Raw genomic sequence first — 13,091 nt, 5'->3', positions numbered from 1 at the left:
CATAAATGTTGGGCTGATAGCTTAGACTTGTTACTAACTAATTCTTACAATTTAAATGAACCCATATTTCTTATCTATGCTCTACCATGTGGTGGTACTTTTTTTCAGCACAGCATAGTCATCTTCTGCTTCCTTTGTTTCTTGGTGGTGACTCTGCCCTCCTTCCCAGCATTCTCCCAGTTTGGTTCTCCTGCCTATAGCCTCTTTCTGCCTAGCTATTGGCCAGTTGGGTCTTTATTAAACCAATGAGAGCAACATATCTTCACAGTGTACGAAAGAATTATTCTACAGCAAGTATATCTTGCTAAGTTTGCAGTTATGTCTAAATCTTGAAAGTGTTTGAGATATTTCTGATATTTCTGGTATATATTTGTGATAAAGAGCTTCATACTGAGCTAGTATTCTTCTACTAGGTAGTTATATTTACAGAATATATTTAATTTAAGGAAGTCAAAATTGCTGGGTCAAAAAGAAACAAGCAACAACCAAAACAAAAATCAAGTCATTTTATGGTCTTAGCTAAAGACCTAGGGAAAATTCTTACCTGGTGCCTTGCCCCTGGGGAGCCACCGGCACTGAAGCACAGGCTTCACCAGTAGTTGAATCTACAGTGGTCTTGGAGCAGAGAGAGTACACCTTCTCCAGGCTGCTGCCTTGAGAAAGATGTCTGGAAAAAGTGATATTCTAAAGGAAGTAGAACATTAAGAATGCCCCAATAAAAGCAGGGATCTTTGGAGACAGGGACCAGCGGGTCTATTGGCCTGTTCTCAGACCAACCGCTTCATGGAGATGAAGTGTTTATTCATGATGTGACTAAGGTCACATGAGTCAGGAAAAGATGTTTGATGAAGGATGGTATTAAGAAGCCAAAGAATTAACTATAATCTGGGAGAGAAAAGAGCGGTAGGAAGTTCCCAACTGAATGCTTGTCTGTCATGTACTATGACACGGGGTTTGTAGGTGATCATCCTTTGTGAATGTCCTTTTCTTCAGGGATCATTGGCCACAGGTCCTTGAGGGCAAAGGGAGGAGAGGAGAAGTAACAAGCATGGTACAGAAGGCCGTGAGTATAATGGAAAGAACTTTGGGTGGTGAGCTTCAGAGAGACAGCTTATTGTATTTTCCAGGGGTAAGGTGTATAATGGCTCTAAAGGCTCTTAGGGTTATGGCTGGGAAGGGCTGATTGATCATAACACAGCACCAAATTATCATGCAGGCAGGAGGAAAGAGTAGCACTTATTTGCTGAGTCATACAGTGTTTTCAGTTTTCAGGGAGTTCTGTGCAGGGTCATCCGCCAAGCAATGGTAGGCATCTGAGCTTAGGAACTTAAAAAGTTCCTAACCCAATTTAACCCAATTTAAGTTGTCTAACCCAATTAAGGTTATACAAAGAGGCAGTCCTGCTGAGAAAGGGAGTTCTCCATTTTTGCACCAAGTTCCGAGAGCTATCTGGACATGGTGGATTACGACCTTAAGAGTGGGGTTCTCAAGCACTCCCATCTTCTTCAGTCCCTAAACACTTTATCCGCTGCAAATTTATTGGATGACTTGATATTGTTTAGGACCGAAAAGAGATTTACCACCATTGTTGTAGTTGGTTGGGATTTATAAAGTGTTCAAAAGATTAAGATTGTCATTTTAAAAGTTCGTCCCTGAAAACATACATACAAGTAACATTATACAGGCTGAGGGTGTATTTATGTACTTAGGAATATATATGTATCTACATATATGTATGCAATAATAGTTGAAAAAATACGTCATGAATTTGAAAGAGAGCAAGGAGGGCATGAGAAGGGTTGGAGAGAGGAAAGGGAAGGGAAATGACTCTTTTTTAATCTCAAAAAATAAATAATTTTTAAAAAGTTCTTCAAGCTACTGGATGTGGTGTTACTGAATGTCAGACTCAGTACTCAGGAGGCAGAGGCAGGGGGTCTGTGATTCAAGGCTAGCTTGAGTTCTGGGACAGCTAGGTTACATAGATTCTCCAAAAGCAAGACTATAAAACCAACTCTTCTTTTAAGTATTTCATAATAGGAAATCAAAAAAGGATAACAGATTCTGAGTGAAGAGACAGAAGTGCATATCTCTGTAGATTTTTGTTGAGCATGCACTAATTCTGAATTTTTAGCTGGGTTAAAAAAACCATCGTCCCCCCACCTATACTCCAAATCACATCTGCCTCCCAAGAATTTATTCTCCAAGTGGCATGAGTGAACATGGGGGAAGAAGGGATGTCTTGGGAAAGTGGTACTTGACTGCCCTACTTTGTTTTCTATTGTGATAAAACACAAACCAAAACCAACCTGAGGAAGAAAGAGTTTGTTTTAGCTTATTGTTACCAGCCGTCATGGAAGGAAGCCAAGGCAGGAATCTGTAAAGTAGGAACTGAAGCAGGAAAATGGAGGAGTGCTGCTTACTGACTTGCTCCCCATGGCTTGCTCAGCCTGTTTGCTTAAACTATCCAGAATGACCTGCCTGGAGATGGCACTGCCATAGTAGGCTAGGTTCTCCCCTATCAAGAAAATGCCCCCCAGACATGTCCACTATGCCCCCCACAGTCTTAGGGAGGCAATTTATCATTGATTTTGTTTTCTGAGCTATGCATAGGTTTATACCAAATTGACAGCACCCAAACAGCGCAATGACTGCTCACTAAGACTGAAAATAGGTGATAGATGAAAGTTGGGTTTGGGTTATGCAGAGGCCAGAAAAGAGTCTCATGAGAATGCAATCATAATGTATAGGCATGGAAAGATGGCTCAATGGTTAAGACTACACACTTGCAGAAGACCCCAGTTCATTTCTTAGGGTCCCTGTAGGTTGGTTGGGTGGCTCATAACTGCTTGTATCTCCAGTTCCAGGGGAATATCACACCCTCTTCTGGCCACTGTGGATCCTTGCACTCATGTCTTCGTGCCCTACATAAACACACACATATAGACGTAAGGCTAGAACTCAGAGGTTTGGTTTGGGTCATAGAAATACATTTGTTACTTCTCTGTATTTCTATAGCAATTGGAGAATATGGCAAGGAGGAGATGAGAAGCAAAGGACCAAGCTACTAGATTTCCTCTTTCTATTTATCTTGCTAAAATTAGACTAAGTTGAACTGCTTTGAAAGTACATGGATTTTACTTTGAATGCTTATTCTTCCTTAGGTGTAATAACACAAAACTTTTTGCCTTTGTTCTTTGTAATTAGTTTTTGGGTGATGTTACGGTTGCACTGAGGTTTGTTCCCATGGAAACTCATGTTGAGGGTTGGTTCCTAGTATAGCATTGTTGAGAAGTAGTAGAACTTCTAAGAGGCTTTTAGTACTTGGGGGATCTATCCCGAGGAATGGGTCAGTGCCTCCTTATGGAAGTGAACTTTCCCTCTGTGGTCTGGACTGGGGACCATGAGCATCAGTTGCCCCCAGGTGGGGCTGCTTGCCTGTGTCACTGGTAACCTAGTTCAGATTCCAGCAGTCAGGGAGGTGCACTAGTAGGAAGAACTAGTACTCCGGTGGAGTGCTGGCATTCTCGTTTGATGCCATTTGCATCCTGAAGATTTGCCACAGCCTTGAGCTTCTTGAAGGGAGATATGTGTTTGTTTCTGATTGTGCAGTGAGGGGAGACAGGCCTGACTGGGTTCCCAGTATCTTAGTTTTCTGTCTCTTTCTTTTTTTTTTTTAAACAGTTTATTCATTATGTATACAATATTCTGTGTGTATGCCTGTAGGCCAGACCTCATTACAGATGGTTGTGAGCCACCATGTGGTTGCCGGGAATTGAACTCAGGACCTTTGGAAGAGCAGGCAATGCTCTTAATCACTGAGCCATCTCTCCAGCCCCTTTCTGTCTCTTTCTTATTTTCAGCCTCACCGGAGCTTTCTGTGGTCACTGCTAATTAGTTTCTCTGAAGGTCTATAGATAACTTGTTTTCCTCTAAACAACATTTTTCTTGAAGTTCTGGAGATGAAGGCTGTCTTTTCTGTTTTATTAGGCCAGTTACCTCAGCAGCATCTGCTTGGTTTGTTGGCTAAAAACATTTTAAAAAATTATTTACTAATGAACTTTAAATTTATACATCTTATTCATTTTAGTTTATACATATATTCACAAAAATCTATTCAAAGTGGATTTCAAAATGCAGTTAGTGTCCTTGGTCAGTCCGCTCTCTTTAACTCAAAAGCCAAGAGCATTTGTTAATCATTTTCCTTTTAGTGACTGGAACACAGAATGCCCTCAGTAAATATCTGAAGGCTGAGTGGTAATTGAGCGAATTGAGTTTGAAGTTTGTGTTGTAATGGGAGGCTTAGAAAACAAAAAGACACGTTGGTTGTGTATGGAACTATAAAACATTAAAAAGCACAATTTAATACTTTTCATTTGTTTCTTCCTATTCTTAATTGTTTTTCATCATAACCAGAAAAGCCCTAAGTCTAATTTAATTACTTTTAATCAGTTAATTTTGTTGTTCCAGGAGTTGAATCTAGGGCTGTTTGCATGCTAGGCAAGGGCTCCAGTACTGTCCTCTCAGCCTTAGGGACATTACTTCAAACTTACTACTGCACATCCGATAGATGGTTGTTGAAATAGAATTTAAAATTTTGTGTTACGTTTGTTTATTTAATTATTGTAGGTATATATGTGGGGGAGGATGTATATGTCACAAAACACCTGTGAAGGTTAGTGGATAACTTGTGGGAATCAGTTGTCTCTTACCAAACAGGTCCCAAAGACCACATTCACATGGTCAGCTTGGTGGCGAGCACCTTTCCTCACTGAGCCATCTTGTCGTCTCGGAAATGCAGGTTTAAACATTTTAACACAGTTTGCCAAGCAAGGTTTATTTAGGATTACCATGCGTTCTGTCTATGTAGGGCTTTTTCTGGAGGTAGGTCTGTACAACAGTGATTTATGTACTGCACATAATAACACTACGTACTTGGGGTCTCTCTGAATAGATTGACTTGATTATGGTGGGCAATTATGATAATCTTTCTTCCTTTCCTGCTGCCCCTTTGGGATTATAGACTTTGATAGTCACTAATTTCATGTAGCATTTTGTCAAGGTTGATTTGCATTTTTGAGTGACTGCATGAGGTCGTTTAAGATCTAGTAGGTAATGACAAAAATTAATCTGTAAAATGGGAAAAACAGCAAAATCAGTATTTTATGTAAACTGCTATTTTTCTTATTTACAAAATAAACAAGGACATAGGTCAATGGGTTATAGATGGTAGGAAAATTACGATCTGGCTGTGGGAACTGGGTCTTGGCTCTCACAAATGAAATCCTGTCTCTTCCATTCACACCCCATGAAATGGATGAATGAAATGTTGACAATTACCCTTAAATATCAATCGCTAAGTCTAAGGTCATATAATATGTGAATTGTAGTTTTCTTTTAATCTTCTGTATATTAATTATTTTTTTTACCCTTTAAGGGTTTGTTGAAGGAATCTTTCCAGAAACCCAGTCCTCTGTAACTAAAGAGCTTACCCCTGAGTTAAGAAAAGCATAAGGGAGAAGCTGTGTCAGAATGTGGTTGACAAGATCGTAGATTAAGAAATCTCCCTACAGAAGACTGAGGGCTCCATAAATTGGTGAGAGATTGGGAGTAAGGCTAAGTAAAAGCTAAATAAGTCTTTGAGAAATGAGAACCAATATCTTTGTAAAATTTCTGAATATGTTCTGGATATTCAGTCCCCCCCCCCCATTGTCCTTATCTCCATCATTATTACTTGGTTAGCATCTCCTGTCAAATTGCTAACAGACTATCAATTCAGTCTTTGGGAGAAGAAATAGAAGCCTGAATATCAGAAAAATTATGCAAATGGCAGGCCTGCATCTGGGGTCTGTGTCAATGTCCCTAGACCATGTTGCCATGAGGGCCCACATGGAGGCCTGGGGTGTGGGCCATAACTTGTGACCATGTTGGTATCCCAGGACTATGCCACTACTACAACCAGGCTGATTTGGATGGCCAGGGCTATCAACTGAGGCCATGGTATTGTTTTGATCAGAGCTGTGGCCGAGGGCCTTGTCTGGGTTTGTGGCCCTGCCGAATCCAGGGCCGGGGTTGATGTCTGTGGCTCCTGAGACCATCGAAGACTGTACCAATGCCCAGGGTCTGGGTCTGTGACCCTATAGCAGCCAGGGTCTGAATTGATGTCTGGGGCTCCTGTTGTCACTGAGGGCCATGTGGGTGACCAGGGTCTGGTTGGCCACCTTGAACCATGTCAGTGTCTGGGGACTGCACCTCACCTGGGGCCTTGCTGATCTGGACGGCTGGCACTGTCACCTGGAGCCATGGAGACCTCCGGTACAGGCGACAACCTAGGACCATGTCTAGCAGAGATGGGGGTCTAGAATGGTGTCTATGGCTCTAGTTGCCCTGAGGACTGTGTAGATGCTGATGTCTGGCCAGCCACCTGGATCCATGTTGGTACCCAGGGGCCCTACTGATCAATGGGGCCTGTGCTGCCACCAGAGCTGTGGTGGTGACCGAGCTGAGCTTCTGCTGAGGGCTATGTCTGGGTCCATGGTCTTGCTGCAGCTGGAGTCAGTGGTGATGCCCTTGGCCTGTGTCAGCACAGGGGTCATTGGAACCATGCTGTGTTCAGCCGGTCTCACCCTTCACTGACCCTGGGAGGGCTGACTGGTCCTGCCCCTTGCTGGACATTACAACAGGCAAGCTGGCCTTATCCCTCAGGGAAGAATTCACACCCCCCCACACACACCTGGGAAAGATGGCCCTACCCCTCACTATAGGTGTGCACCTCACCTGGGAAGCACACCCTGATGTCCAGGATGTAGGTGAGCTGAGCCTGAGGGCATGAGAGCAGGAGAGCTGACCCTGCCCCCCCCCCATTTACCATGTGGTGGCATGAATGAGGGAAAGGTGCCCACCTCCGCCTATCCATTATCACCTGTGGCAGATGAGAGAGCTGCCCCGGGGTCACGAGAGAAGGAGAGCTAGCCCTGACCCTTACTGGCTGCAGTGCGTGAGAAAGTAGCATTTGCTTTCCATCTGGGCAGCCAACTAGAGCTGACCCTCTTGTTGGGATACAGGTGAGACAGCCCTGAAGGCGTGAGAGTAACAGAGATGCCCCCCCCACATCTGCCCTGTGGTGGCATGGGTGAGGGAAAGATGATGTTCCCCTTCCACCCTTTGCTACCTTTGACAGATGAGGGAGCTAATCGTGTTGTCAGGGTCTCAGGTGAGCCAAACCTGAGAGCAGGAGAGCTGAGCTGAGCTGATCTGACCTCTTGTATGTCCCCTACAGCAATCAAAAGAGAGGGTGCTGCACCTTGCCTCGGCAAAACAGTAGAACTGATCCTAGTGTTCAGAGTGAGGGGGGCCAGGATCTGAGGGTCTGAAAGCAAGAGAACTGGCCCTACTCCTTGCTGCAGGCTGCATTGGGTGAGCTAGCCGAGGCAGTTCTGGAGAGCTCTTCTGAGTAGTGAGGATGAGGGAAAATTAGCTAGCTAGCTGACCAACACAGCTACAACTGAGATCCAGAACCAGGGCTATGAGTTATGCTGGATCTCATCTATGAACTTTTGGAGCATGTAAAGGGGATAAACCTACAGATGCAAACTGCAGGATCTCTAAGACACAACACAACAACAGCAACAACAGGATAGCACAGAGAAGCCCCCATGAGAGCCCATTATCAGTGATGTAGCAGAAGCCAGAGACCTTGAGCCAGACCAGTGACTATGACAACAAACACAAGTAAAGATGAATGGACTAAAGGGTAAACAGTGTGACTCAGCGGAGCACCCTACAGCTTCCACGATGAGATTCTTCTCCTATATTTTTTTGTTTTGCTTTGTTTAATTTTGTTTTTTTTTCTTTTAAATGCTCTGTTTTGGGGGAGTTGCCAGGACAGAGGAATGGGAGATAAGTGGGATCAGGATGCATGATGTGCAACCCACAAAGAATCAATAAAAGTAAAACATAAAATGGACAGGCTTAGAAGAAAAGAGAGAATATAAGAAAGAGCTTCGGAAAATGACTCCTTTATCCGAAAGGCTTTTTCTAGTGTGTTTGGTGGGGAGTTCCTGGAGGGGGATGGATATGAGCAAAGATCTGAAGGGAGGGAAATGAGGAGATAGAGGAGGGTGGAGGGAGGGAGGAGGAGCAGGAACAAGAAAGAGGCAGAGAGAAGAAAGGGGGGGAAGAAAAACAAAGAACACTTTTAGATCTTAATTGAAAATCACCCCAGTCTTACTTTTAAGGGCTGTCAAAACTAAAGTGTGTTATTACCACATGTTAAGCTGGGAATTGAGGTTAAGTTATTTCTACCATCGAGCTTTATGCTAATGTAAAGATGGAATAAGAACCCATAGGAAAGAGCTGTTGAAACTTGTTCTCAGAGAAATAGCGAAATGTTTATTAATAGTGATTGGAAAGCTATGATGCTAATGCATTTTCTCAAAGTTTACTTTTTAATATTTTTATTAATTCTTGTAGCCTTTCATACAATATATTCTGATTATATTCACCCCAGTTCCTTCTCTCAATCCACCACCCCTCCCCTATACCCCAAACTTTGTGTCTTCTTTATTTGATTCAATAACCTATTGAGGCCAACGTGTGCTGTCCATTTACTTCTGGATGTAGAACATGGAAGCACACCCTTAGAGAAAACTGTCCCCCAACAAAGAATATCAGTTACCCATAGCTCCCCAGTTAGGAATGGGGTCTCAGGAGCCCACTGCTACTCCCTGCTAGAATGTCGAGTGGCTTTATCTTGTACAGGTCTTCTGCAGCCTTCCATAGCCTCCGAGAGTTTGTGAATGCAGTGTGCTTGCTGCATCCAGGACAGGTTTTCTCAGGACCTCTCCAAGATATGACTCCTATAATCGTTCTGCCCCTTCTTCCTCGATGGTCTGAACCTTAGAAAGAGCTACTGCAATCTTTAAAAAAGCGTCAACCATGGGTTTGAACTTCTGTCCTTGGTTCATTAATGTATTTCAAGATCCATCTTGCTTTACATACAAATATTGTAAAATTTCCATCATATTTAGTTAAGACAATGTAACAGTAATCTTTTAGTGACGACTAGGTTAGAGAACACAGTTTTAGAGGCTTAGAAGGTAAGAGAGTGTTCCTATAGGATGAAAGATTTAAAAAGTCAAATGTGTCTATACCATACTGTTCCGAACATACTTAGACTCTTCTGACCACAGAAGTTAAGCAGAGATGTAGTCTTTGCTGGTATTCGGATGTTGTGACACAGCAGAGTGAAATGTATATACTAATCTCACCTCATGTCCCATTTTGGGCTTATTTTCAGGCAAAAGGATTCCTGTAGAAGATGGAACTCTGTCCGTTTTCCAGAATGTGTATCCGAGCCCATCAGTGGAACCTGACCCTACAGTGCTGTACCGAAATGCCTGGAGAGAACCCACATTTCTGCCTGAAGCTTCTGTCCTCCTAACACCATGGTTGTCTCGGCGGTGTTGACTGCATCCCATGCTGGAACATCCAACACGACGTTTGTCGTCTATGAAAACTCCCATGTGAATATTACAACCTCCCCACCATTCCAGCATCCCAGCCCTGGTCCGCTGATTAGATACAGTCTGGAAACCATGACCAGCACTGGCTTGAGTTCCTTAGCAGTGAACAGCACAGCCGTGACCCCGACACCAGCAGTTTTTAAGAGCCTAAACTTGGCTCTCCAGGTCATCCTTTCGGCTATCATGATATTTATTCTGTTTGTGTCTTTTCTTGGCAACTTGGTTGTTTGCCTCATGGTCTACCAAAAAGCTGCCATGCGCTCTGCCATTAACATCCTTCTGGCCAGCCTGGCATTTGCAGACATGCTGCTTGCTGTACTGAACATGCCGTTTGCCCTGGTAACTATTCTTACCACCAGATGGATATTTGGGAACTTCTTCTGCAGGCTGTCTGCTATGTTTTTCTGGTTGTTTGTGATAGAGGGAGTTGCTATCCTGCTCATTATTAGCATTGACAGGTTTCTGATTATAGTCCAGAGGCAAGATAAGCTAAATCCCTACCGGGCGAAGGTCCTTATTGCAGTTTCCTGGGCTACTGCTTTTTCTGTAGCTTTTCCTCTGGCTGTGGGAAATCCTGATTTGCAAATACCTTCCCGCGCCCCCCAGTGTGTCTTTGGGTACACAACTAATTCTGGATACCAGGCTTATGTGATTCTGATCTCACTCATTTCTTTCTTTATACCTTTCCTGGTGATACTGTATTCATTTATGGGCATCCTCAACACGCTTCGGCACAATGCCTTGAGGATTCACAGCTACCCAGAAGGAATATGCCTCAGCCAGGCCAGCAAACTTGGTCTCATGAGTCTGCAGAGACCCTTCCAAATGAGCATCGACATGGGCTTTAAAACGCGTGCCTTCACCACCATCTTGATCCTCTTTGCTGTTTTCATCGTCTGCTGGGCCCCGTTCACCACGTACAGCCTTGTGGCGACCTTCAGTGAGCATTTCTACTATCAGCACAACTTCTTTGAGATTAGCGCCTGGCTACTCTGGCTCTGCTACCTCAAGTCTGCATTGAACCCCCTGATATACTACTGGCGGATTAAGAAATTTCATGATGCCTGCTTGGACATGATGCCCAAGTCTTTCAAGTTCTTGCCACGACTCCCTGGTCACACAAGGCGACGGATACGCCCCAGTGCTGTCTATGTGTGTGGGGAGCATCGGACGGTGTTGTGAATACTGGAACTCTGAGACATTTGGAGTCGCTACGGTTCTCTACTGACTGAATTTTTTTTCATATGGCTTCGAAACTTTTGTTGTTTTTCTCTATAGTGTGCGTGCGTGCCTGCGGGAATGCATGTATGTGTATGTGTGTGTTGTAAAGAAAGAATGGTGAGTACTTTGATCCTGAAACCAAGGATGTACTGCAAGACAGTGGTCATATTTGTTACCTGTAGATTAAGAAAACTTTTAGGGGGATGTTTGTTTAGTTGACTGGTTTTATTTTCGTAGCATGAATCGGGATTGTGCTTCATGGAGCCTGCAGTTAACTTGAATTGTAGGTGTTTTTTAATGCTGCTGAGGCAAGCTTGGTGGAGTTAATCAGTTCCTTTTCCTGTCCTTCAAGACACTGCTGCTCTTTGCCATTATTGAAGCCCAGTCCCTAGGCATCTCAGTTGGTAGCTTTTTAGTTTTCTTTAAAAACAAAACCCAAGGAGGTTGGTGACATTTTAAAGGTTATTACAATTTACTTTGGTGCACTTTAAGAGACAATGTACAGATTAATTCAGTTGTGTTCTTAGAATTGTTTTTATATATGACGTACTGTGCGTTGGGAGGTTTGTGCTTATTCTAGGTAGATAGTTTTAGCTGCATGTACAATGTAAAAGGGAAGATAAACACACAGGGATTTTTCTAAGCACAATAGTGAGCTTTCAGAGCATCAGGGAACCCTCGAGGAGGCACAACACTAGGGCAAATTTCAGGGAGGAGCAGAATGAGAGGGCGGCTGGCCCAGCTTGGGAGCATCTTGCTGATTCAAATATTCGCACCAAGCTTAGAGAGAATGGGCCGCCACTGGGTGGTGGTGCTGTATGCAGGTGCCACATGGTGCTCTGTCCTCCTTGCTCTGGGTGAGGTAGGAATCCTTTGTTTCCTTGTTAAGATGAAAGAAATCCAAATTTCAAAGAAGCAGAAATCCTGTGCAGAGTTTCTGGTAGAGCTGGACTCCAAACATCTGAGACTCAGATGCCATTGTTCCATTGTGCCGGAAAGACTCCTCATTCAGTCTGAACCTGGCATAGTCAAGGAGGATGTCGCATATTCTTTCTCTCCTCTCCTCTCCTCTCCTCTCCTCTCCTCTCCTCTCCTCTCCTCTCCTCTCCTCTCCTCTCCTCTCCTCTCCTCTCCTCCCCTCCCCTCCCCTCCCCTCCCCTCCCCTCCCCTCCCCTCCCCTCCCCTCCCCTCCTTTCCCCTCCTCTCCTCTCCTTCCCTCCTCTCGTTTCCCTTCCCCTGCCCTTCTCTCCTCTCCCCTCTTCTCTTCTCTTTTTTGAGACAAGGTTGCATGAAGACCAAGGAGGCCTTGAAGTTGCTCTGTATCTGAGGAAGCCTTGGAGTTTCTAAAGGAAACAAATGACTTCAACCACCCTCTCAAGTGGGTGGGTCTGAAGATAAATATAATGTGAAAATAAGATAACTTTCCGATCTATAAAACAAGTGACTGATAGTTACTGGATGCTTAATACAGCTGCTCCTGGATCTTGCCCTGGCAGCTTTGGAGGTTTGCAGCTATCTAGTGTGGTCTTTACCATGATCAGTAGTAGGGCCTTTTGCCTCAGTGCTTGCCTTAGCAAACCTGATGTCTGTGAACGTCAGAAGTGTGTCTTCCCAAGAAAAGGGAGAGAAACCCTGTCAGAGCTTAGATCAACTTTAATAGGTCAGGCTTTGGAGTTTTTATTCTTTGCCTTTAATTGTCTGCCTGTCCTGGTGCATCCAGGATCTTGGTCCACTTCGCTCTGTTAGCAGTGGCGCACCTTGTAAACTGACTGGTTGGGATACAACTGTAGACTAAAGCCAAAAGGGCTGAAAGCGTAGCCTTTTGAGTGCACTCTGGGCTAGACAGTACTTTAACAGGGATGTGTATATAGTACCTTTTCAGAATTCTACTGCTTTGTGAGCCACTGGGAGAAACAAGCCCGTGCTTCCTCAATTATAAAAACCCAAGTCGGATTGCATGAATTGCTGAGATCTTATCTAGCCCTGAGGGATATTTGTTTTGTGTTGTTCGTTTTGTTTTTCCATATGCAAGTAAAGTTGGAAGAGCCCCGCCTACTTCATGAGTATTGTCTGGTCTCCAGTATTACTCTACATTTGCTTTGTTAGTTCTCTATTAAAATGGTGTCTGAAGAGCTCTGGCATGGTCATCAGGAACTGGGATATTGGAAATTTGTTGACAGCACCAAAGACCTGGGAAATCCTGCTCTTGAGGCAATTGCAACCGTGTTGTAAATCCCCTGTCTGTTTAATCAGCTTGAGGGACCGGCATATACTATTTCCCACATCATGTTGAGATCATTGTGTGTGATAGCCACCTACCTCTTTAATTCCTAATCTATATTTCTCACA

General features: G+C 43.9%; 1 protein-coding gene across 1 annotated transcript in view; it reads left to right on the top strand.

The window, feature by feature from the left end:
- Window positions 1-11,874, top strand: part of Gpr63 (G protein-coupled receptor 63) — a 50,454-nt gene extending 38,580 nt beyond the window's left edge. The window contains exon 2 of the mRNA XM_085677286.2: window positions 9,296-11,874. Coding sequence (XP_085533412.2) covers window positions 9,444-10,703 — 1,260 coding nt within the window. The 5' untranslated portion in view covers window positions 9,296-9,443 and the 3' untranslated portion in view covers window positions 10,704-11,874. The remainder of the gene's footprint in view (window positions 1-9,295) is intronic.
- Window positions 11,875-13,091: the final 1,217 nt, after the last annotated feature.

Source organism: Myodes glareolus, chromosome 16 (genome assembly GCF_982192425.1).
Source record: "Myodes glareolus chromosome 16, mMyoGla1.1, whole genome shotgun sequence".
NCBI lineage: Eukaryota > Metazoa > Chordata > Mammalia > Rodentia > Cricetidae > Myodes > Myodes glareolus.
The sequence above is the reverse complement of the archived record's forward strand: the minus strand, read 5'-3'. Positions and strand labels throughout refer to the sequence as shown.